This window comes from Paroedura picta, chromosome 2 (genome assembly GCF_049243985.1).
Source record: "Paroedura picta isolate Pp20150507F chromosome 2, Ppicta_v3.0, whole genome shotgun sequence".
Lineage (NCBI taxonomy): Eukaryota > Metazoa > Chordata > Lepidosauria > Squamata > Gekkonidae > Paroedura > Paroedura picta.
The window spans coordinates 24,595,552-24,621,152 of NC_135370.1; the positions used below are offsets into that span (position 1 = coordinate 24,595,552).

The 25,601-nt window shown below is 48.4% G+C and overlaps 1 protein-coding gene across 3 annotated transcripts in view; it reads left to right on the forward strand.

Annotated features, from left to right (window-relative positions):
• The window catches only part of MYO1B (myosin IB), a 197,594-nt gene that overhangs the window by 26,332 nt on the left and 145,661 nt on the right, over positions 1-25,601 (forward strand). For all 3 annotated transcript variants that reach the window (XM_077319495.1, XM_077319496.1, XM_077319497.1), the window contains exon 2: positions 11,206-11,349. In XM_077319495.1, coding sequence (XP_077175610.1) covers positions 11,215-11,349 — 135 coding nt within the window. In that variant the 5' untranslated portion in view covers positions 11,206-11,214. The remainder of the gene's footprint in view (positions 1-11,205; positions 11,350-25,601) is intronic.

Here is a 25,601-nt window from a genome sequence, read left to right on the forward strand (position 1 = left end):
TGACCCTTGGGGTGACGCCCTCTAGCGTTTTCTTGGCAGACTCAATACGGGGTGGTTTGCCAGTGCCTTCCCCAGTCATTACCGTTTACCCCCCCAGCAAGCTGGGTACTCATTTTACCGACCCTCGGAAGGATGAAAGGCTGAGTCAACCTTGAGCCGGCTGCTGGGATTGAACTCCCAACCTCATGAGCAAAGCTTTCAGGCGGCTGCCTTACCACTCTGCGCCACAAGAGGCTATGAATATATGCATAAATAAATAAAAACTTTACTGCATACCTTTAAGCAAGACAAGCCCAAATCTTCGTGCATAATATCCCCTGTACTGCTTAATGGGCGCTCCCATAAGAACACCTCTTTGGAAACCAGAGCAACATTTGCATAGCTAATGTTTTCCCATAGGCATATGTGTAACATCTCATGGAAACAGCTATTACAAATGTTCCACAGATAAGTATCGGAGCAAAGGTTTTGCTGCCACTGAAGGATAAGGCTTTTGAAAATGAGAAAAGCAGAAGCTATGGAGACTGTTCCTGACCTCTGAGAACTTCCTCAGCGCCCCCCAAAGTTTTTATCAACATTCTAAATTAATTTTTTTAAAAGAAAACAGAGAAATATGAAAGGGATACAGAAAGAAAAGGGGATTTATATAACAAATATTCCTCAAAAGTTATTATGCATTGCAGAGTATGTAGAAGGACTGGTCACACTCTGTCTGTCCCCCCTCCCTCCCTTGCCCACCCTCAATCATCTACCTACCTACCTACCCACCCACCCACCTACCTACCATCTCTCCCTCTCCCCTCTATAGCTTCCTCGGCATAATCTTTACAACAGCCTTTACTTCAGACATTTTAACTTCTAAACATTATAACTTTAGTTCCCCACTATATTGTTCATTTTCATCATAGCTACATATATTCTACTACATATTTCATCACTTCTACATATTAACTATGGCCTTGTAATTTTTAATATATCAGATTCTAAAAAGAAATCTTTTATGCATCTCACAATACAAGTAGTATTGTTATATATTTCTCAATAAAAAAGAGAATTAATTTTTTTTTAATGGCATTCAAATTCCAAAATACATTGATTTTCAAGTTTTGTTCTTCTGATTTTGCATTTTAAAACATTTGCTATGTGCTTATGAGCTATTTTAAATGGCTTCTCATTCTAAATTTGTCCCCTGCTGTCATAATAATTTCTTCCTCTTTCCTCTAAAAACCAGAATTGATCACTGTTTTGCAGAAATAACGCTAATTTTGCCATTTTACTAAACGTTTTCATTACTGTTGCAGTGTGCAGCGTGCCGTGAGCTTCTTCCGCATGACACCCTCTGGAATTACAAGCAAAATTATTTAGCAGAGCTCATGGGTCCTTCTGTTATCTCTACTTCTCATTTCACGCATTATTAGGTTTGCCTCCACTTCCTTGAGAAACCCTCCACTTGCATAGCTATGCTGCACAAAATTGTTCCTTCTCTAGTTGGCATACATGTCCAATTAACATGCAGGTCTTAATTTCTTCGGGGCAAGGCCGAAGAGAGGGGCCCCCAGCATGGTGTCTGTAGGTGTCATTGTGCCTGCCTTGAGATCTTTTCTGACACCCACCAATGTTTTAGAAGGTACAAAGCAGGGGTAGTCAAACTGCGGCCCTCCAGATGTCCATGGACTACAATTCCCAGGAGCCCCCTGCCAGCATTCGCTGGCAGGGGGGCTCCTGGAATTGTAGTCCATGGACATCTGGAGGGCCCGCAGTTTGACTACCCCTGGTACAAAGGATCAAGTGGGCTTCTTGCCCAGCAGGGCTTCTCATTGGCTATTGAAGATTAGATTGGGTTTGCAGGTTTTTTTAGGATGTTGCTTTGGTGGCATTTGCCAAGGGTCACTGCTGCGTTACTGAAGACAAGCCATTTTGTGATTGGCTGGCTCCGCCTCCTGCAGCAACCATTTTGTGGCCCCTCCCACTACCTGGTGTCAGAATGCCAAAGTTGCGAACAGGCTCAGAAAGGTTGGGAACGGCTGTCCCCAAAATGTCCCAAAACAAAAGCTTTTTTTAAAACTAGAGTTTTCCTTCCGAAACCTGTTAGTCAGGTGGAACACCTTGTGCAGTATATTCTGGCACTGTTTCAAAGTAAGCCTATGTAATATTTCAGCTGGTTTATTTTTAAAAAGCCGAGTTTTGTTTGGAGATGTCATAGCAAATAGTTTGCCCGCAGGGGGATATTCTGCATCTCTGCCCTCTTTTTCACTCGTGTTCGCTTGCTTTTCTTTTCCGCCTCTCAGGGTGCTTGATCTTTTATGCATTTTACATCAGGTAAGGGAGAAAGCAAAGCCAGAGAGGTGTCGTGTCTAAAGGTGTCCGTGACTTCAGTCCGGACTGCATGCAACTGGGCCCATAAAGAATACTGTGTGGCATCCCATCTGATAAGTGTATTTATTAAAGAAGAAGAGTTGGTTCTTATATGCTGCCTTTCTCTACCCGAAGGAGTCTCAAAGCGGCTTACAGTCGCCTTCCCTTTCCTCTCCCCACAACAGATACCCTGTGAGGGAGGTGAGGCTGAGAGAGTCCTGATATTACTGAAGAAGAAGAGTTGGTTCTTATATGCTGCCTTTCTCTACCCGAAGGAGTCTCAAAGCGGCTTACAGTCGCCTTCCCTTTCCTCTCCCCACAACAGATACCCTGTGAGGGAGGTGAGGCTGAGAGAGTCCTGATATTACTGAAGAAGAAGAGTTGGTTCTTATATGCTGCCTTTCTCTACCCGAAGGAGTCTCAAAGCGGCTTACAGTCGCCTTCCCTTTCCTCTCCCCACAACAGATACCCTGTGAGGGGAGGTGAGGCTGAGAGAGTCCTGATATTACTGAAGAAGAAGAGTTGGTTCTTATATGCTGCCTTTCTCTACCCGAAGGAGTCTCAAAGCGGCTTACAGTCGCCTTCCCTTTCCTCTCCCCACAACAGATACCCTGTGAGGGAGGTGAGGCTGAGAGAGCCCTGAGATTACAGAAGAAGAAGAGTTGGTTCTTATATGCTGCCTTTCTCTACCCAAAGGAGTCTCAAAGCGGCTTACAGTTGCCTTCCCTTTCCCTCTCCCCACAACAAACACCCTGTGAGGTGGGTGAGGCTGAGGGAGCCCTGATATTCCTGCTCGGTCAGAACAGCTCTATCAGTGCTGTGGCGAGCCCAAGGTCACCCAGCTGGCTGCATGTGGGGGAGCGGGGAATCAAACCTGGCTCGCCAGATTAGAAGTCTGCGCTCCTAACCACTATATCAAACTACATTTATTATATTGCTCTTTTCCTTCGGGTTCAAGATAGCTTACCAAAATAGCCAAAAACATTTTCAATTTAAAACGATATGATAGCAAACCCCAAATCTCTTTCCTTTTACTCCCCAGTTTATACTCCATCTGGCAGAAGGGCCAAATGGGCCACCCTAAACAGTTCTGGGTTGGGAAATACCTGAAGACTTTGGGGGTGAAGCTGGGAGTGGGTGGGATTTGGGACCTCAATGGAGTATAATGTTTATAGAGACCACCCTCCAAAGCAGCCATTTTCTTTAGGGCAGGGGTAGTCAAACTGCGGCCCTCCAGATGTCCCATGGACTACAATTCCCAGGAGCCCCTGCCAGCGAATGCTGGCAAGGGCTCCTGGGAATTGTAGTCCATGGACATCTGGAGGGCCGCAGTTTGACTACCCCTGCTTTAAGGAACTGATCTCTTGAATCTGAAGATGAGTTCTAATTCCAGGGTATCCCCAGTAGTGGGATCTCAAATAGACGGATGCCTGATGACCGTAGTTTTCACACAGGGACAAACGCAAGGCGAAGGTCCTTTAGATATGTGGTTTCCAAGTTGCAACAGCCTTTGCAGTTTGCATTTGTTAGTAGAGCCACCTCTTTATGTAGCAGAGCTGGGATAAAAAGTTTAATGGTTTGGCTACTTCCACATGTGAAATTCCATAGCCGTGATGCATTTATATGGGAGGTAGCTTGTAATTGTAGAACAGTAAAAACTGAAATGCATGGCTCCAGACCTAAAAAAACCCACAAATGCCCTTAGGATTTTTGATGACTTTGAATGCCTTTTAAAAGTCCAGGCCGCACGCTAATGAATTTCCGCCGAGATGCTGAACTTTTTAAAAAAGCATTTAGAATGTATGAAAAAGAGTGTGTGTGCTACAGAAATTTTAAATCAAAAACTCATGACGGCATTTGAATAAAGTTTGAGTTCAGTGACACCTTTAAGACCAACAAGGCTTAATTCTGGGGACTGATTCCGCACAAGGAATCTTCCCCTGGACAGCCTCTGGTTGCTGGTGGGTTTTAATGCTGCTTCCACATCACGTCGTCAGCAACCCGAGGGTGGCCAGGGGCTGGCTTGAGTTTTGACTAGATTTGCCTCAAGATGAGGGAAATTGCCAGAACTGGATTTGCCACCTAGTATCCTGACGCTTCACATCAGGGAGCAACCAGGGGCAAGCCTGTGTGGAGGGAGAAATGTGTAACAGCCCCTGTAACGTTATGCCTGCCCTTGTACCTGCTCTCCCCCTCTCCATTTTCTGTTCCAAATTTTTTTTAAAATGACACGGTCTGCATTGCTCCAGGACCACAAAGCAACTTTGCCTAAGTTTAAAATAAAATGTCCCCTTAAGTGTCCGTGGTCTTTTTGGGATTGGACGTGCAAAACACAGTCCTGTTTGTGTTTTCTGGCTGTGGGAAATGAACAGGGAAAGGGGGGGGGGGGAATGTGATGAAGCAGCCCTCTCTGTATCAGCTAGGTGAAGATGCTCTTTGTTTTTAAGCCTTACTCTTTACACACAATCATTCTTCGGGGACTTCTACAGTTTTGTGAGCTAGTAACTTTTGTGACGACATGCAAACGGTTGGTCTTGTAATGCTACTGGATCTAGGTATTGGGTTTAAGATGTTTTACAAAGTATCCTCAATCTTCCACATTTCACAATTAAAAGAAAATGGTGTTCAAACAAATTACAAAGATGACCTGACTCCAGTGATAACCAGAGAAAGAAATTTTTCTTACAAAAATAAAAGCACATCTTATACAACATATTCATGTAGGAACATTTTAACTTATTATGAACAGAGTGACTTCAATAAGGTTAACTTGCTACAGTTCCAAGCTTACATAAGAGAGAGGAGCGGGTCCTATATTAGATGAAACAGAAGGCAAGCCAAAGAGGCTCACCATCTGAGAATTGGGAGAAACTACTAAATATACCTGAGAGAGAGAGAGAGAGAGAGAGAGAGAGAGAGAGAGAGAGAGAGAGAGAGAGAGAGAGAGAGAGAGAATTCTCTTAATCTTTTCCCTCCCAGATTCTTTTGCATGCAGAGTTACAATATCCAACACTAGGAACAGACCAGAAACCTGCGACAATCTTTCAAGGGTGCTTTCTTCATGGGGCCGGGCTTGTGGGATTTCCCTGTGGCAATGAAGCTTCCACATGACACTTTCCCCCTAATTATCCATGCCCCTGGCTGTGCAGTAGTCATCCTATGTCATCAGGAGGGCTTTTTGTGTTCGTTTTTTTTTTATAAAAAGAGCGATTGACATAGCATTATAGCGTTATAATTTTTTTCAACTACACTGAATTCACAACTTTCATGCTTTGTTTGTTGTTGTTATTGTTGATGTCCCTGGCACCTTTTATTGAGCTGAATGCATATCCCATAATGGGCAGGGTTGGAGTCTTAACTTAATAACAAAACCCATACCAAGAAAGCTGGGGATTCAGAGAACCTGCTAGACTACTATTATGTTATAACGCCATAACAATATGTCAGTTGTTGTTTAAACAAGCAAGCCCTCTGTTGGCAGGAGCGGGAAATGGCTGCCACCCCGGGCAAAGAGGATGGCACTCAGGTGGGCAGGTGAGCAGGGAAATATGGACTTGGAGGACTTGTGACTTGTGAGACAATAGCTGTGCTATACATCAGTTTGTGATAAGGTCATTGTAAGTTTCCAGAACATCTGAGGTGGTGGGGCTGTAGCAAGCAATGTTTTGCACACATGTAGTTCTAATCAAAAGCGTAACCCCCGTGGCCTTGCGCAGACCAGAAATCCATTTTTCCTTGATTAATTCATACTCATTGACAGCCTGTTGTTGCATTTGACCAGCCTGTTGTTGTATGACCAAGACAGTGTTAAGACCTGTGCAGGTAAAAACTATAACAAACAACACAGCTAGCTTCGCTTTTTACAATTTGCATAGGAACCGCAGGCAGAAAGCGAAGGATTGGACATAGTTTTGTGTGTGTGTGGGGTGTGTATACTCCTCCATACATGGGATGGATTGACTCAGTCAAGGAGGATACGGCCTTCAGTTTGCAAGACCCGTTTGGGCTTTTTGGAGGACATTCGGTCACCGTAAGTTGGAAGCAACTTGATGGCGCTTAACAAAGAGACACTTCCTTGAGGGGAAGACTGTGGCCTTTAGCGTCTTAGTCAAACTGCGGCCCTCCAAATGTCCATGGACTACAATGGAATTGTAGTCCACACTACATGGAATTCCACTACATGGCATTGTAGTCCATGGACATCTGGAGGGCCTCAGTTTGACTACCCCTGCCCTTGACGGTCAACTGTTTATTTATCTTTTATTTATTTTATTTTATTTATTTAGATTTATATACCGCCCTCCCCAAAGGCTCAGGTGTGTATAGTGTATGTATGTGGTGTGTGTAGTGTATCCAGAAGATCTGAGGTTGCATGGTACGTTGTCAAGGGATGTTTGGAGGTGGTTTGCTTGCCTCCATGTCATGACCCCTAGCGTTCCTTGGAGGATATCCCATCCAAATAGTAGCTGGGATCAGCTCTGCCTAGATTCCAAGGATCAGCCCTAACTAGGCTATCCAAATCAGAGCATGGTCAACAAGGCATGGCCTGAATGTCCACTCCTTTCATACCTAACCGTCAAGATTTGCCCAACTGAGACTGAATTCCTTTTCTGGCAGCAAATGTTAATCTGCATGCTTTTTTCTAGAAAATACTGGTTGACTGGTTCCTAGGGGTTAAGTTGGTTGTGCTTAAGGATTTGAGAGTCAACAGGTCCTAAATACCACTGTAGCCCCCCCCCCCCCCAAAAAAAAAAGAAAAGAAAATGAGGACAAAAAAAAAAGGGGATAGTGTTTTTCTCCCCTAAATGTGATGTGCCGATTCTTTCAATATATATTCAGGAAAAGGATTTGGCGACTGCGCGTTATCCTTGATCGGGATTTCCCCTTAGAAGTAGCTGTGGAAATCAAGAATGGCAACAGAAGGTTTGTGGGTCCAAAATGTTCTCTAGCCTTCTTTTGTTCTCGCAAAGTGAGAACAGCTTCTTGAAGAGACACTGTGTCACGGCTGCCACAGATGGGCTCTGTCTGTACACTTGTTGATGTCTTGGATCATTCTGAAATGTTGGCGAGCCTTCCTCCTGCAGAACCCATGCCTGTTTTTAAGTGCCTTGTTCCGAGACTGGATCCCTCACCTTGTTGAGCCTGCAGGCACATCTGGAATTTTGAAAAGGTTGTGGACACCATCACACAATGGCTGCCCATACTCCTCCCATGCATGCTTTTAAAAAAACAGTGTCGTTGAAGTAAGATACTCTTGGAGAAATTTAGATTCCCATTGTTGGGAAGGATGCCAAGAACTCTTTCAGGTTCTAGTTGCCTAAGCTGACTAATATTTATCCAGCTGAAATAAATTTTGGCCAGCCTTGCCACTGCAAGTCTGTTCCGGATTGGAGAAGCTGATAGTTGAAATCCGTTCCGTGGAGCTGATAAACCTGCAGACGGTAGTGGATTTTTATCTGGTTTGCAAAGCTGCTCTGGATGCGGCAGGTGCTCGGAGACCGGTGTGGGTCTCCTTGAAACTGGGGGGTGGTTTAAACCTTCCCTTCGCCATTCTCCTTGTCTCTCCCCATTCTTCTCCTATTTATTTCAACTCTTTGTACCACTAAGTGCCCTGACTGGGGTGGCCCAGGTTAGTTTGATCTCAGGGGCTATGCAGGGTTGGTCCTCGTTAGTGCTTGGAGGGGAGACTGCCGAGGAAGTCCAGGGTCACTCCACAGTGGCAGGCCATGGAAAACCACCTCTGAACCTCTCTTGTCTAGAGAGTCCTGCAGGGACACCATAAGACGGCATGCTCTGTGGCCAGTGATAGCCCTTCCCCCCCTTTCACCTTACCCATTACCTTTAGGATGCTTAGGTCTGATCCTGCGTTGAGCAGGGGGTTGGACTAGATGGCCTGTATGGCTCCTTCCAACTCTATGATTCAATGATTCTATGATTCTTCTGAGCATGATGGAGCTGTAATTGCAAGAATTAGTAACACGTTTCATGTTCAGCTCCCTCCAAGCAAGACGTGGCCGTGTCTCTAATTCTGAGATGAAATGGCTGCATTTGTAATTAATGCAAGGTCTCATGGCAGACCTCTTATGAAGCGCCACAAGCTAAGTTTAGCTATTGTGAGCATGACCTTATACTCTATCAAGAGATTCCTTAATGAAGAAGTTGGTCCTTAAATATAAAAACCATTGTCCCTTGAAAAAAGCCGTAAGGTGAAACGCGTCGGGACTTTGTGTGAAATAATCAGAATAAAAGAATTGGATAAGAGTGGAGCGGATGGGGGCACCCTCTTTCGGATCCCTGGAAGTGGACCCCATGGTCCAATTGTTGTGAATTCAGAGGGGGGTCAGAGGAGAGCCTCCCGGAGTTACCCTGAAAGTTTGGAGGCTGTAACTGAAACCCAAAGCCCCGGGAAAAGGTGGAAATGACGGAATTCCCATTAAATTCAATGGTACCATTGACTTTAATGGGCATGGAAGCCGGATCGGGCCGGATCGGCTCCTGGTGCACAAGCCTAGTTGCCATCTTATCCCACCAGGCTGGAGCCAGAGCTGAAAAAGCCCTGGCTCCAGTTAAGGCCAGGCACACTTATCTGGGGCTGGGGACAACTAACATGTTGGAATTTGCAGAGTGAAGAGCTCTTCAATGCGGGGGGGGGTGGGGGGGGGGGGGGAGGGGGGAAAGATCCCTCAGGCATGCAGGTCCCAGGCCTCATAAGGCCTTAAAAGCTAAAACCAACACCTTAAACCTGATCTGGGATTCAACAGGCCAATTGCGTAACATGCATATTGAAAAGGGCCTCTTGCATCCCAACTGCTCAAAGAATGCATCAAAGAATGCCTTTAGCTAAGAGCTTTGAAAGAAGGCAGCCCATCTCTTGCAATGATTTGGCTTTCCTGTAGTGAAGGGCAGTCCCATCAAATCTGAGAGGCTAAGCAGGGTGGGTGGGTGGGATGGTGAGGAGCAGTGGCCTCTAATCTGGAGAACCAGATTAGAACCTGGTTTAATGGGCATTGTCTGGGCATGGATTTGGGGTCACTGTGGAGGGGCAGGTAGTGGTGAATCTCCTGCATTCTGCACGGGATTGGGCCAGATCACCCTTCCAGCTTTATAGTTTCCTCCTGTACATGCAGCCAGCTGGGTGACCTTGGCATCTGTTGTGGGGAGAGGAAGGGAAGGGTGTTTGTGAGCCACCTTGGGTAGTGAACAGTGGGGTATAAAAGCCCATCTCTTCTTCTTCCAGGACCACGTGGTCAGAATCTAGCAATCCAGCCCCCTGTGCAGACAGTCTGTTCTGGCAGAACTTTATTCGGGGGCAGGGGAGCTTTGGAATCATGCCTGCAGACCTGGCATCTGACATCATGCACACATTTTTGGCTGTCTGGGCTCCGAATATCTGTGCCTATCTATTTTCCTCCGGGCTCCCTTATAGCTCCTTCAGAGTAGAACCCCCGGGGGCATATTGACTTAGTGTGAAGCAATTTCATTCCGCTGGTGCACCTTGTCATGCTAATTGCACCTCTGTGCAAATAATCTGACTGGAAAGGAATGCTTCTGTCTAGACACCCCTGAGATGTGGAATACGGCCATTGTCCTGCTTTGCGTATGTCAGGCAGGCCAGCTTTTCCTCTTTAGGTCTCCTGTGCTTCTGATTACTCGGGTAGGTGGAGGGTTAGGGGAGCCCGGAGACTGAGCTCGGAAGCTAAAGGGGCTGAGCCCTAGTCAGGATGAGGAAGGGATGCCACCAGGGAAGCCCCGGGCCGAGGCAGGCAATGACAAGCCACCTCTGAACCTCTGTTCCCATTGGCTGCAGAGGAAAGGACATGCAGTAATGGGTTTAAACTACAAGTACAACGATATAGGCTAGATATCAGGAAAAAATGTTTCACAGTCAGAGTAGTTCAGCAGTGGAATAGGCTGCCTAAGGAGGTGGTGAGCTCCCCCTCACTGGCAGTCTTCAAGCAAAGGCTGGATACACACTTTTCTTGGATGCTTTAGGATGCTTAGGGCTGATCCTGCGTTGAGCAGGGGGTTGGACTAGATGGCCTGTATGGCCCCTTCCAACTCTGTGATTCTGTGATTCTCTGAGGCCTTGAAAACCCTACAGGGTTGCCAGACGTCGGCTGTGATTTAATGGCTAATACAACTAATAATCATAACCCTGCAAAGATACATCAGTAATTCCCCGCAATTTGGCTACATCTTGAAATGCCAGAAACTGACAACCGGTCAAATGCATAGTAGTAGTAGTAATAATAATACCGAAGTGTGTGTCAATTCCAGCAGAGCCGGCTTTTGAGGCCAGAGGAGCTGCGGAGGGTCGGTCAATCGCCTGCCGGTTTAATCAAAGATAAGAGAAGCCGTAATGTCTTCCAGCGTTCCTCAAGGGAAGCATCGCTTTGCTTCGGAGCTCTTAAAAAATACAGCCTTGCCCACCTTGCAGGAATCGCTTATGCCAGCTACCCGCTTTGTTTGTGACGGCCCAGCCGTGCGAGGGGACAAAACCATTTACAGATGTAGGAAACCTGCGTTCTTCTTCTCCGTCGGGCGCCTGCCCCTTTCCTGAGCTGTATTATTTCTTATTCATAGCTGCCCTAGAGTCAGAGCAGACAGCGGAATCTGGTGTTTTCTGACCTTGAAGGCTCTTGACTCCGGAGTGCTTTCGGTGCTTCTGTGCCCGTATCTTTGATTACGCTGCCTGCTGTGAATAATCTTTTCCCTAAACGTTTCTCCCCCCCCCGCCCTTCCTCCTGGCTGTGGTGTGTGTTAGAAATGTCATCTGAAGCACTTCGTTCTTGTGTCTAGGCAACCCGAGCGTGCGTTAAAAAGTTAATCTTCCTTTCCTGCTTTCTGCAGGAGAGGGAGATGGCGAAAATGGAGGTGAAGACGTCTCTGCTGGACAACATGATCGGCGTTGGAGACATGGTGCTTCTGGAGCCCCTCGCGGAGGAGTCCTTTATCAATAATCTCCAAAAGCGTTTCGATCACGGCGAGATCTACGTGAGTAAGCCGCCAAAAGATCCGTAGGCGGGAGCTCAGGCGGAAGGTGGCCGTGGGGGTGGTGGGTGTAGCGGTGTCGGGATCTTTTTGAATCTCTTTCTTGGATTTAATCTTGATATCGGTGGCTTTTAGGGTTGGATCTGGGGATCTTTTTGAATTGCAGCTCACTTCCAGACTACACAGATCAGTTCCCCTGGAGAAAACGGATGCTTTGGAGGATGGACCGTCTGGCATTATACCCCACTGGGTCCCTGTACACCACAGGCTCCATCTCCAAATCTCCAGGAGTTTCCCAACTAGGGATGCCAGCCTCCAGGTGAGACCCTGGGGATCCTCTGGAATGACAGCTCATCTCCAGACTCCAGAGATCAGTCCCCCTGGAGAAAGCGGAAGCTTTGGAGGGAGGGCTCCATAGCATTATGCCCTGATGAGGTCCCTGCCTTCCCCAGGCTACATCTCCAAATCTCCAGGGGTTTCTCAGCCTGGATCTGGCAAACCCTACCCCCACCTGCCTCTCTCTCTCTCTCTCTCTCATCTCTCTCTCTCTCTCTCTCTCTCTCTCTCTCTCTCCCCTCCATCCATCCCTCCATCCCTCCCTCCATCCCTCCCTCCCTCCATCCCTCCCTCCATCCCTCCCTCCCTCCCTCCCTCCCTCCCTCCCTCCATCCATCCATCCATCCATCCATCCCTCCCTCCCTCCCTCCCTCCCTCCATCCATCCATCCATCCATCCATCCATCCCTCCCTTCCTTCCTTCCTTCCTCCTTCCTTCCTCCCTCCTCCCTCCCTCCGCATCCCTCCCGCCATCCCTCCCTCCCTCCATCCCTCCCTCCTCTCCCTCCCTCCCTCCCTCCCCTCCCTCCATCCATCCTCCATCCATCCATCCCCCCTCCCCTCCCTCCTCCCATCCCCTCCCCTCCCTCCCTCCCCCTCCCCTCCCTCCCCCCTCCCATCCTCCATCCCTCCCTCCCTCCTCCATTCATCCCTCCCTCCCTCCATCCCTCCATCCACTCCATCCACCCCCATCCCCTCCCTCCCTCCAGCCCTCCATCCCTCCCTCCATCCCTCCATCCATCCCTCCATCCCTCCCTCCATCCCTCCACCTCACCACCTATTGATGTAGCCTCCAGGTGAGACCCAGGGATCCCTTGGAATTGCAGCTCGTCTCCAGACTTGAGAGATCATTTCCCCCTGAGAAAATGGCTGCTTTGGAGGATGGGCTGTATGGCCTTGCACCCCACCAAGATCCCTGTCCTCCCCAGGCTATATCCCCAAATCTCCATGAGTTTCCAACCTGAGTTGGCAGCCTTATTCCCCAGTCTCAAGGAAGGTCCTGGGAACCGTAATGGCTGTTGCTAAGCCTCCAAAGGCCAAGGCAGCTGTCTTCAAAACACCCCCTCCCACAGATAAGGAGAGGCCAAGTGGTTGCAGCATTCACCACCCAACCTCCGGCACACACCCCTGCTGAAGAATTGTCCAGATACCCTCAAGACTGATGTGCACAATGCAGATTTCCAGTCCGGGGGACGTAAAGATTTGGTTGCTGGGCCTGCAGGATTACGGGCTTCATTCCCCATTAATTTCCCTCGCGTTTATCGACATCCTCTTGAATTGTGGGTGGGCCGGTACTGGCAGGAGTTAAGGAAACGAGAATACTTTCAGGGCGAATTTTCCACATAGTTCATTTTCTTTTAAGGGGGCTGTCCAGGGGGGCCACGTGCAAGTCATTGCCGTTAATTTAAAAACAAAGGGAACCAGTGTGCTTTCAGGTTCTTGGGTACTGCTCGCAAAAATACAAGAAAGCAGGCCCTCATGCACGGCTGGCGTTCGGGAGTATATGACAGGAACAATTCTGCATATTAAGGCTTTGCGTCCTGGCGTCCTTTTATCCTCTTCTTGGTTACTCTGTTCAAACCAAGCCAGCACTTGTCTCCTTTTTAACGAATTGTCATATGCCCCCATCTTCCCCACCTCCTCTTTTTTTGGCATGAAGTTACTAGGTAGTTTTAATGCATGCAGTAATTCCAAGAGAAAACTGGAACTGCCAAACAAACAAACAAAAAAAAACCCCACGCAAGCACTTTGTAAGGTCAACCTGCTGTTGAGTAATCCCTTGAAAATGAGACTGTTTGGCTATTGTTTGTTTGTTCTAAACTGGTTTACAGAACGGAAGAAGACCAAAGCTTTGGGAAACGCTTGCTGGCAAATGTTTCTGGACATATCTTTTTTTTTGGCTTCCCGGCGCCTGCCTCTCTGCACCATATAACACAGCCCGGGGGTGGTCAAACTGTGCCTCTCCAGAGTCTGTACACTACAATTACCATAAGCCCCTGCCAGCTGGGAGGGGGTCATGGTAATTGTAGTCCATGGACGTTTGGAGAGCCCCAGTTTGGCCACCCCTGACACAGGCCTTTAATCTGTAGGGATCCTTTCCGTAGTAATGGGGTTTAAACTCTGTGATACAGAGGGTTGGGGCTGGATGAGACATTGCCTATCCAACATGGTTTCTCTTATGTCTGGGGCAGTGATGCTTTGTATTCTTGGTTATTGGGTGTGGGAGGGGGCAACAGTCAGAGAGAGCTCCTAGAATTCTGGTCCCACTGATGGATCTCTTGATGGGGCCTGGGTTGTGGCCACTGTGTGATGCAGAGTGTTGAACGGGGTGGCCCATTGGCTTGATCCAACATGGCTTCTCTTATGTTCTTATGTCTGGGGCAGGGATGCTCGGTATTCCTGGTGCTTGGCGGGCAAAAGTGAGAGGACTTCTGGAATTCTGGTTCCACTGGTAGACCTTTTGATGGCACCTAGGTTGTGGCCACCGAGTGACACAGAGTGTTGGACTGGATGGGCCACTGGCCTGATCCAACATGGCTTCTCTTTTTGTCTTATATCTGGGGCAGTGATGTTTTGTATTCTTGGTGCTTGGGAGGCAACAGTGGGAGGCCTTCTGGAGTTTTGCCCCTGTTGGTGGACCTCCTGGTGGCACCTGGGTTTTGGCCAATGTGTGACTCTGAATGTTGGATTGGATGATCCATTAGAGTGATCCAACATGGCTTCTCATATGTTCTTGTTTTACAATTTACCTTGTTTTATTGAGGAACAGCATTTAATCACTACCACCCTTTCTGGAATCCCTACCAAGCCCAGAAGGGATCTCCCACCAAAATTCAGCTCCCTTAGTTGTCTGTTGGCAGTTGACAGTTAAATTCCTTTCAGGTTACCCCCCCCCGACCCCCCCCCCACATACACATACTTCAGCACAGGGGAGAAAACAGGGTGGAACCTTTTCCTGCCCCTAACCTAATAGACACCTTTGCCCTTGAAAGCAGAGTTGAGTCATGTATGCTCTTCAGGACATGACCTGTGAGATGAAATCAAAGCAGTTGGTAGTTAGGAAAAATGGTCAAATGCCAATATAAACAAGCAACTTTTTCCCCCCAGTGAGACTGACCGGTCATTTACCTGTGGCCTAATTCGTACTGCTTCATAACTTTCTTTTCTGAGCAATGCTAGGAATGTTGTTTCTGCCCCAAAATGACTGGTGTTATACCTGCTACGTAGATTTTGCGGCCATGGCTTCTGTCATGGCCCCTCAGTGATGTTGTAGCCCCCCTCCCCCTCTGGACATTATATACTTTATTAGAATTCTGTCAAAATTTTATCACATGACTGGATCTCTTATACCGCCCTACTCCCAAATTTGAATCTTTGCTCTGTAAAAAAGGGAGACACTGCAATACGCTTCTTTTTGGGGAAAAAGGGATTACAAGACAGGCATGTTCTCTCAGGGAGAGACAACTGGTAAGCTGGCTATAGATCTCTGCAGCAGGCCTGTTAAGTTCAGAAAAAGTCCCACTGTATACCGCATTGGTCAGACGTGATCTGGTCCTTTGTGCAGTTCTGGAGGCCTCACTTCAAAACGGATGTGGACAAAACGGAGAGGGTTCAGAGGAGAGTGACAAGGATGATCCAGGGCCTGGGGACCAAGCCCTGTGAGGAAAGGCTGAGGGACTTGGGAGTGATCAGCCTGGAGAAGAGAAGGTTGAGAGCGGGCATGATGGACCTCTTGAGGTATGTGAGAAGTTGCTGATTGAAGTTGGGCAGGGAGCAGTTCCTGTTGGCAGCAGAGGATGAGACCCGTAGTAATGGGTTTAAACTACGTGGAGAATAATATCAGCTAGATAACAGGAAAAGAATGTTGACAGAGGAGTTCAGCAATGGAATGGGCTGCCTAAGGAGGTGGGGAGCTCCCCCTCACTGGTGGTCTTCAAGCAGCAGTTGGATGGATACTTATCCCGGATGCTTTAGGCTGATCCTGCATTGAGCAGGGGGTGGTTGGACTAGATGGCCTGTATGGCCCCTTCCAATTCTAAGAATATGTTTCCAGCTCTTAAATGTTTTTAATGCAACCCCCTCCCCCCAAGGCCTCCTCTTCTACATGATTTGGATCGTAGGAAACATTTTCTTGCCAGTTCTTTAGCATTTCCTTGTGTTGAGTGTCATCAAGTTGCTTCCAGGCAATTCTTGGCTATGCAAGAGAGAAATTTGTTTGTGGCACTCTGGAAACTAGCCATTTTTACAAAAGCACTACAGGCAGATTCATGTTGTGTACGTGTGTGTTAAGTGCAGTCAAACTGCTTCCAACTTATGGCAACCTTCCAAATGAATGTCCTTCAGAAGTCCTAGTATTAATCCGTTTGCTTGGGTCTTGCACACTGAGGGTGGTTGCTTCCATCTGATGTTGGCTCTTCCTCTCTTCCTGCTGTCTTTTCCAGTGACTCTTGGATTCTCATGACGTACAATAGCCACAGCTTGGTCACTTCAGCTTCTAGGGAGGGTTCGGGGTTTGGACTTGATCAGCTGTAAGTCTGGGATATTGCCAGGCCCTACCTGAAAGTTAAAGAAGAAGAAGAAGAAGAAGAAGAAGAAGAAGAAGAGTTGGTTCTTATATGCCGCTTTTCCCTACCTGAAGGAGGCTCAAAGCAGCTTACAGTCGCCTTCCCATTCCTCTCCCCACAACAGACACCGTGTGGGGTGGGTGAGGCTGAGAGAGCGCTGATATCACTGCTCGGTCAGAACAGCTTTATCAGTGCTGTGGCGAGCCCAAGGTCACCCAGCTGGCTGCATGTGGCGGAGTGAAGAATCGAACTCGGCATGCCAGATTAGAAGTCTACACTCCTAACCACTACACCAAACTGGCTCTCAGGTACTCTGTATTATCAGAAACACTAACTCCACAATAATCAGTTATACAAAACTGAAGTCTCATGAAAAGAGAAGGCTGAAGTACACAAATGCACTGTCTCTTTCTAATCTGTTATTCAGTTAGACGAAGGAGAGCCAAATAAATTGTAAGCATTTGGTCATTTAACTCTTGGGCAAGGCTTGAATCATCAGAAGCAGCACGATGTCTACCTGACTCATTGAAAAAGAAATTTGAAACAGGCTGAATTACCCGGGATGTCTGTCTATCCACAGAGACAACCGTGGATTGAATACCCAGAGAATTGCTGATCGCCACTGTGGGATGGAAGGTGAATTTCCTCAAAGCTAGGCTGGATTCTGGAGCTTTTGGGGGGTGGGGATCACTTGGCCATGAAATTGGGATTGCTGTGGGTGGGCAGGTAGTTGTGAGTGTCCTGCATTGTGCAGGGGGTTGGACTAGATGACCCTGGAGTTTCCTTTCCACTCTGTGATTCTATGAAGGTAGCACTTCAGTGCTGTGCTTTAAAGCAGGGGTAGTCAACCTGTGGTCCTCCAGATGTCCATGGACAACAATTCCCATGAGCCCCTGCCAGCAAATGCTGGCAGGGGCTCATGGGAATTGTAGTCCATGGACATCTGGAGGACCACAGGTTGACTACCCCTGCTTTAAAGTATGCAGAGCCAAACATGAATTGATATCTAAACAGCATCATATTTTCAAAGTGCTTCATTGCAGTTGTGGACTTCAGTCTTTGCTTTTCACGGGACGTCATTTCTGCATTATTGTTTACTAGCTTCAAAGCCCATTCCTAAGAAAGGGTCTCTTCCCCCGGCCACTGGCCAGGCAGCTTAAGGTGGCTTTGGGCTGCAGCTCACAGCAGGGGCTGGCCATCTTGTTAGCAAGGCCGGGACAGAGCTCCTCAGCAGGCAGGCTGTTTCACAAATGGATAAGGATTGTGGAGTCCACGTTTCCGATAATATACGGTGCCTCTGATGACCATGCCTGAATCTGTCCTCTCAGCACAGTTTCTGTGTTGCTGTTTTCTCTCCGGAGAGTTCCCTCTGTATTGCGTCCCACCTGGAGGCTGGCAGCCCCCTGCTCATTCCCCTGGCTTCCCAGCTGTTCTTCTCAAAATAGCAGCTTCCTAAGGCTCCTTTTCCACTGGTCTTTTAAAATCAGGGTGGAGACTCTCACCCCCGTAGCCCGACTGCCAATTACATGCAACTAGAATTGGATCAAAGTCCCACTTGCTTTCAGAGCACGGAGTACGAATTGCAGGTTTCTCCTTTCGGTGTCTTTTTGGAGGCATAATTACATAACAGTGTTAGGAATATTCCAGGGCAGGGAAGCAGCTTTTTAAAAAACGCCCTTTTCTTTCTAGTTGGAAAGATTTTACAGTGTGCTATTGCAGGGCTGCACAGTCTCTAAGCATAGCTGTCCAGGTGCACATTAGGAAAAGGGACAAGTGCACACTTTTTAAAACCATGTGTTCCTTGGGCAAAGGCAAGAACTGCCCCTCAACAGTTATGGAACCGGTTTTTGAAATTAGTTACATTTTTTCATGTAGTTTTCATAGCAAATTTGCAGGCTTTGGGTGTCTGGCTGCATGACGGAGCGAGATAGAATCAAGATAACAACCTTTATCTTGGAATACCTGGATCTCTGTAAAAAGGCCAAGAGTCTGTTGCATTCATGACCACTTAATGTGACTGACTAGCTGCATGGTGAAGCTCCCTCTTGTAGGAGGAACCAAAGCAGTTGTGTGTAGAATCATAGAATCATAGAATAATAGAGTTAGAAGGGACCTCATGGGTCATCTAGTCCAACCCCCTGCACTGTGCAGGACACTCACATCCCTATCGCTCATCTACTGTAGCCTGACACCACTTAAGCCTTCACAGAACCAGCCTTTCTGTCAGATGGCTATCTAGCCTCTGTTTAAAAATTTTCAAAGATGGAGAACCCACCACCTCCCGAGGAAGCCCGTTCCACTGAGAAACTGCTCTAACTGTCAGGAACTTCTTCCGGATGTTTAGATGGAATTTCTTTTGAATTCATTTCATCCCATTGGTTCTGGTCTGTCCCCCTGGGGCAAGAGTGAGCAACTCTGCTTCTATATGGCAGCCTTTTAAGTACTTGAAGATGGTTATCAAATGCTCTCTCAGATAATGTGCTTAGGCAAAACAAGCAATTTGGCCTACTGAGGAATGTCAGATCTTCCCATCACCAGTGTTGAGTAGCACTGGAGCTTGCAAGAACAAGCAAACTAGGACTAAATTTACATCGGTGTATTCTCTCATTCTCTTCCTCTATCTCTGTTCTGGTTGTTCAAATCAGAAACCAATTCATTGACTGAAAAAGCGGCATATAAGAACCAACTCTTCTTCTTCTTCTTCTTCTTCTTCTTCTTCTTCTTCTCCTTCTCCTTCTCCTTCTCCTTCTCCTTCTCCTTCTCCTTCTCCTTCTTCTTCTTCTTCTTCTTCTTCTTCTTCAGTAATATCAGGGCCCTCTCAGCCTCACCCACCTCACAGGGTGTCTGTTGTGGGGAGAGGAAAGGGAAGGTGATTGTAAGCCCCTTTATAAGAACTAGCTCTTCTTCTTCTTCTTGAAAAATTCTAGAACCATTGATTGGTTTCCAAGGGACTCGCTTCCCAATGTTTTTTTTTTAATTTTTTTGGGTGGGCGTGGACACATTCTTTGTACTGACTTCAGAGGAATAATGAGGAATGCTCCCCCCCCCCCAAGGGAGATTGTTATAAAGTCTTGGCTTTTAAACCTCCCAGAGGGACTTCTGTGTTTCCTTTGATGGCGTGGAAGCTGTGGCAGTACACTTTCAGTGGGTAGCCAGATCAGCCCGCAGTAGAGCAGTCAGGATGGAGCCCAGGGGCACCTTAGAGAACAGCATTTCCGAGAGAGTCAACAGCCTTGTGGGTCTCAGAGGTGCTACTGGCTCCCATCTGGCAGCACAGAAACTTCCCCGCCTTGCAAACCTCTTGACCAGGGGTAGTCAAACTGCGGCCCTCCAGATGTCCATGGACTACAATTCCCATGAGCCCCTGCCAGCGTTCTCTGGCAGGGGCTCATGGGAATTGTAGTCCACAGACATCTGGAGGGCCGCAGTTTGACTACCCCTGCTCTTGACAAAAGCCTGGACTGTTTGAATGGAATCTGCACAGAGTACCTCCTCCCCAAGCCCTGCAAATCTGAGAGAGCTTTCAGCGGGGACCCTTGAGGACGCATGAGCAAGCCTGATGCCTATTTCCAGGGCAGGACCCTTGACCTCCTTGACCTTCTGTCCCCTTTCCTTCTGTTCACCCCAGCTCCGTGGTTCGCCTGAGTGCTAGTGAGGCACTCACTCCCCTCTCTGTTTCCCAGAGCTGTTCCAGCAAGCTCCATCTGGAGAGAGACTCCAGTCAGCCCCGCTGGGTTTACAGTTCCCAAGGATCTCCGGCATCCTTTCCCCTGGTGAGCTATAGCGTTTCACCCCTTCTGCTCTCTGCGGTTAAAGCACTGCTCTCCCACTGGCAGTCATCTGTCCGGATCTGTCACCGTTTCCTGTCCACAGCCTAATGCCAAACACGGGATCGTCTCTGTGGCACACAGTGGTAGGCAAGCAGCATCTTCCTGTACTTTAATGGGAGAGCCAGCTTGGTCTCGTGGTTCAGAGCAGGGGCTGGTACTCATGCTTGATTCCCTGCTCCTCCTCCACATGGAGCAAGTTGGGTGATTTTGGCCCAGCCCCAGTTCTCAGAGCACTCTCAGCCCCACCTCCCTCACAGGGCGTCTGTGGTGGGGAAAGGAAAGGAAGATGATTGTCAGCTGCTCTGAGAATCCTTCGGGTAGAGAAAAGCGGGGTACAAAAATCCAGTTCTTCTTTAATCTCTCTCCCCGCCCCCGGTCTTGGGAGAGAAAAAGGTACTGGTCTTGGGAGAGAGAAAAAAGGGAATATAGAAAATTGCACATATCCAGACATGGAGTTCCCTTGATGGAATGATATTTCCTTTTGCCAAAGGAAAGGAGGAACGGCAATTCCCACACAGTCCTACTTCCACCCCCAGTTTGTGTGCTACACTCTCCCCAATAGTCGGGGGGGGGGAGTCTCTGGAAAGTGGGAATATCCCATTCAAGAAGAAGAAGAAGAGTTGGTTCTTATAGGCCGCTTTTCTCTACCCGAAGGAGTCTCCAAGCAGCTTACAATCACCTTCCCTTTCCTCTCCCCACAACAGACACCCTGTGAGGAAGGTGAGGCTGAGAGAGCCCTGATATTACTGAATAAGAAAAGTTGGTACTTATATGCTGCTTTTCTCTACCCGAAGGAGTCTCCAAGCAGCTTACAATCGCCTTCCCTTTCCTCTCCCCACAACAGACACCCTGTGAGGTGGGTGAGGCTGAGAGAGCCCTGATATTACTGAAGAAGAAGAATTGGTTCTTATATGCTGCTTTTCTCTACCCGCAGGAGTCTCAAAGCGGCTTCCAGTCACCTTCCCTTTCCTCTCCCCACAACAGACACCCTGTGAGGTGGGTGAGGCTGAGAGAGCCCTGATATTACTGAAGAAGAAGAATTGGTTCTTATATGTCGCTTTTCTCTACCCGCAGGAGTCTCAAAGCGGCTTCCAGTCACCTTCCCTTTCCTCTCCCCACAACAGACACCCTGTGAGGTGGGTGAGGCTGAGAGAGCCCTGATATTACTGAAGAAGAAGAATTGGTTCTTATATGCCGCTTTTCTCTACCCGCAGGAGTCTCAAAGCGGCTTATAGCTGCCTTCCCTTTCCTCTCCCCACAACAGACACCCTGTGAGGTGGGAGAGGCTGAGAGAGCCCTGATATTACTGAAGAAGAAGAATTGGTTCTTATATGCCGCTTTTCTCTACCCGCAGGAGTCTCAAAGCGGCTTCCAGTCACCTTCCCTTTCCTCTCCCCACAACAGACACCCTGTGAGGTGGGTGAGGCTGAGAGAGCCCTGATATTCCTGCTCAGTCAGAACAGTTTTATCAGTGCCAAGGCGAGCCCAAGGTCACCCAGCTGGCTGCATGTGGAGGAGGAGCGGGGAATCAAACTGGCTCACCAGACTAGAAACTGCTGCTCTTAACCACTACACCGAGCTGGCTGTGCACCCAGTAACCCATGAATGCGTGCATTTTTATTTTGCTTGTTTCTTTAAAGCAGGGGTGTCCAAACCGTGGATCTCCAGATATTCATGGACTACAATTCCCATGAGCCCCTACCAGAACATGCTGGCAGGGGCTCGTGGGATTTTTCGCCTGTGGATATCTGGAGAATCACAGGTTGGCCACCCCTGCTTTAAAACGTTTCTTCGATGCCTTTCTACCTTGCAGATCTCAAGGTGGCTTGTAGCGTAAGTAAAACAAAAGTTACCATCCAGATGTGAGCCCATGGCCAGACTCAGCCCCCTACCCCAAGGCTCCGGAGCCAAGATACGTGGTCCATGGCCATCTGGGCAGGGGGGGGGGGAGGAAAGGCCCCAGGGAACAGGCTCCTTGTGGACTGGGGAAGTAGGCGAGGCTGGACTACACCCACATCTAGGGGCTATGGGGGAAATGGGGAGGGGTGGCCGCTTTGCTCCACAAGGACAGCGGAGGTAGGAGGAAGACCAGATGGGGAAATTAAAGGCAGTTTTCACAGGCAGGTCAGGGAGGAAGGAGGCAGAGCACCGTTCCAGGGGAGAAGAGGGGGGAGCCTCTAGTACTCAGCTGGTGTCCGGCCTTCCTCAGCTCCAAGGGCTAAGGAGCTCCCACCCAGAGGGTGGGAGGGCAGAAAGGAGGAAGGATGACCTTGAGGTGGCAGAAGGGAGCATCGCAGGCATATAGGCTATGATTTAAACCTCAGCTTGGATTGCCAGGCAATAAAAAAAACCACTCTAATCAATTCAACCCTAAATAAAACTGTCCCTGAAAGTGAAGGTGGGGGAGGTGCAGTTCTCTGGAGAGCTCGTTCCATAACCACGAGGCTGCCTCTGACAAAGGCACAAGGGCCCTTGTGCACTCCGGTCACCTTTGATTGGCGGGCAGTCCGGAGGGCCTCTCCCTGTGCTTCTAATCCTCTGCTGGAGTAACTGTCCTTAATTTGATGCCAACATAGTGTGGAGCTGTCAGGACCTGGGAGAGCTGGAGTGTTCCCTGAACTCAGGTTCAGAACACGGCAAAGCTTTCCCTCTTGCAGGTCCTGCAGACGGAGAGGGTGCAGGGTCAGCAGACCCATTGCCTTGGAGCCAATCTTGGAAATTCACGAGTCAGTGGCTGTGATACACATAGGAGCCCGTTGCCACTTGGGCAGGCGTAGAGGAGAGATAAAAAAGGTAAAAGGTATCCCCTGTGCAAGCACCGAGTCATGTCTGACCCTTGGGGTGACGCCCTCCAGCGTTTTCTTGGCAGACTCAATACGGGGTGGGTTGCCAGTGCCTTCCCCAGTCATTACCGTTTACCCCCCAGCAAGCTGGGTACCCATTTTACCGACCTCAGAAGGAGGGAAGGCTGAGTCAACCTCGAGCCGGCTGCTGGGATTGAACTCCCAGCCTCATGGGCAAAGCTTTTAGACAGCTGCCTTACCACTCTGCGCCACAAGAGGCTCTTCTCAGAGGAGAGATACTAGGAGTCAAACCGGATTGCTGGACAGGAGATTGAACCCAGGTTCTTTTGGTCTTAGTTATCCCCATGATGGTAGGGTCTTGGTTTGTGGCTGTGAAGAAGGTGTTAGGCCAGTGGTTCTCAACCTTCCTAATGCCGTGACCCTTTAATACAGTTCCTCAGGTTGTGGTGACCCACAACCATAAAATTATGCAAGGGTTCTTTCACAGAAATTAAACCGAAATGGACCAATGGCGTGAAGATCCATTGTTCATGATTGCATATAAATTGTTTTTTCCCCTGGGGTTTCTCAGTTCAGTTCTGCCTCTTGTCCCACCATGCCGATCTCGCTCTTTTCTGCTGCTCCAGACAGATGAACTCCCTGTCTCGATCTACCCTGCAAGGCTGTTGTGTGGATGGTGCCCCCCTCCCCGGCCAAGCTGCTTGCCCTGCCGCGACCCCTGTGAAAGGGTCCTACGACCCCCAAAGGGGTCCCAGCCCCCGGGCTGAGAACCACTGTGTTAGGCTTTGCTTACATTCCAATGAGATTTAATTGCTATCCTATACATTCAGACACTCAGGCTATCCTGATCTTGTCAGATCTTAGAAGCTAAGCAGGGTCAGCCCTGGTTAGAACCTGGATGGATGGGAGACCACCGAATAATGGCAGGGTGGTGACACGGAGGCAGGCTAGGGCAAACCACCTCTGAACCTCTCTTGTCTTTGAGAACCAGCATGGTGTAGTGGTTAAGAGTAGTGGAGTCTAATCTGGAGAACCGGGTTAGATTCCTCACTCCTTCTCCACCAACAGCCAGCCGGGTGACTTTGGGCTACAGTTCTCTCAGAGCTCTCTCGGCCTCCACTTCACAGGGTAGAGGAGAGAAACAGGAAGGGAAGGTGATTGTAAGCTGCTTTGAGACTCCTACAGGTATAGTTCCCGGCCCCAAAGAAACACACCTAGCCTCAACCAGGGCCAGGGCCTTTTTGGTCCTGGCCCTGACCTGGTGGAATGAGCTCCCAGGTGAGCTTCGGGCTCTGCGGGACCTTCCAGCATTCTGCAGGGCCTGTAAAACAGGGCTCTTCCGCCAGGTCTATGGTTGAGGTTGGGGCAGTGAAGGAAGATCAATTGGGGTCCCCCTGATTAGATGCCATCTGTGTTCTTGTCTCTCCTCCCTCCTCCCTCTTGACATAGGATGGGAGGGTCGTTGGGGGGTTCCACCATGTTGTTGCTGTTATGCTGTTATTGTGTTGTGATTGTCCATTTCAGTGGGTTTTAATGGGGTTTTAACTGGACTTTTGTGACCCGCCACGAGCCTCTCGGGAGTGGCGGGTAATTAATCAAATAATCAAATAATAATAATAATAAAAAGTGGAAAACCAAAAACTAACTCCTCTTCTCTTGAACTAGTTTAAGTTGCCTGTGACTTGACAGAACTTTTCCAATTTGCCTTGACCTGGATGCCCAGGCTAGCTCACTCTTGTCAGATCTCAGAAGCTGAGCAGGGTCAGCCTTGGCTAGTATTTGGATGAGAGACCTCTAAGTCTGAACGTCTCTTGCCTAGGCGGGTTGGCATAAGTCAACTGTGCTCGTGGTTTTGTAAATGCCCTTAGGGGTGGTGGGTCCGTAGATAAGAGTTGGAGCGTAATCCAGTTATTCCCCCATCTTGGCGCCCGCATGGTTGGTTCGCGTGACCCTATTTCAAGGCTCTTGGCAAGATCAGGCAGCCTGAAGAGTGGCAATCGAAAATAGAGTTAGGTGCTCTAAACCCGTCAACATGCATTTCTAACTTTGCACTGCATTATGCGGAAAGTGTTCAGAACTTTGCAAACACTATGTGAGATACATACCGATATGCTGTTTGTCCATTCCGGACCGTTGGCCTCAGAGAATCCCCAAATCTCTGGCAGTATCTTTTGGGAGCTGAATAAAACCAGAGTCCAGTAGCACCCTTAAGACCAACAAAGATTTACTCAAGGCGTGAGCTTTTGAGTGCAAGCACTCTTCCTCAGACTACGATCTCCCTACATGACAGTTCTTAGTCTGAGGAAGAGTGCTTGCTCTCGAAAACTCACGCCTGGAATAAACCTTTGTTGGTCTTAAAGGTGCTACTGGACTCTGGTTTTATTGTGCTACTTCAGACCGACAGGGCTACTCATTTGAATCTCTCTTTTTGGAGCTGATGAGAGAGAGAGCGAAAGGGGCGGAAACACCCTCCTCCCCGGTAGAATACCCATTGGTTCCAACCAACACCCATTGGTTTATATCTGTAGTCTCTCAAAGCTGAAATCTATAAAGTTTAGATTATATATGAAACATCAGATTTCCTGGGTGGGGGAAAGTTCCATTAAGTCCCAGCTGATTTAAAGTAGGGTTTTCCAGGTAAGGCCAGACCGGTGATGGGCTATTGCTGACCTCTGCCCTGACCTTTCCACCCAATGACTAATTACTGGCTGGGTTTAGCTT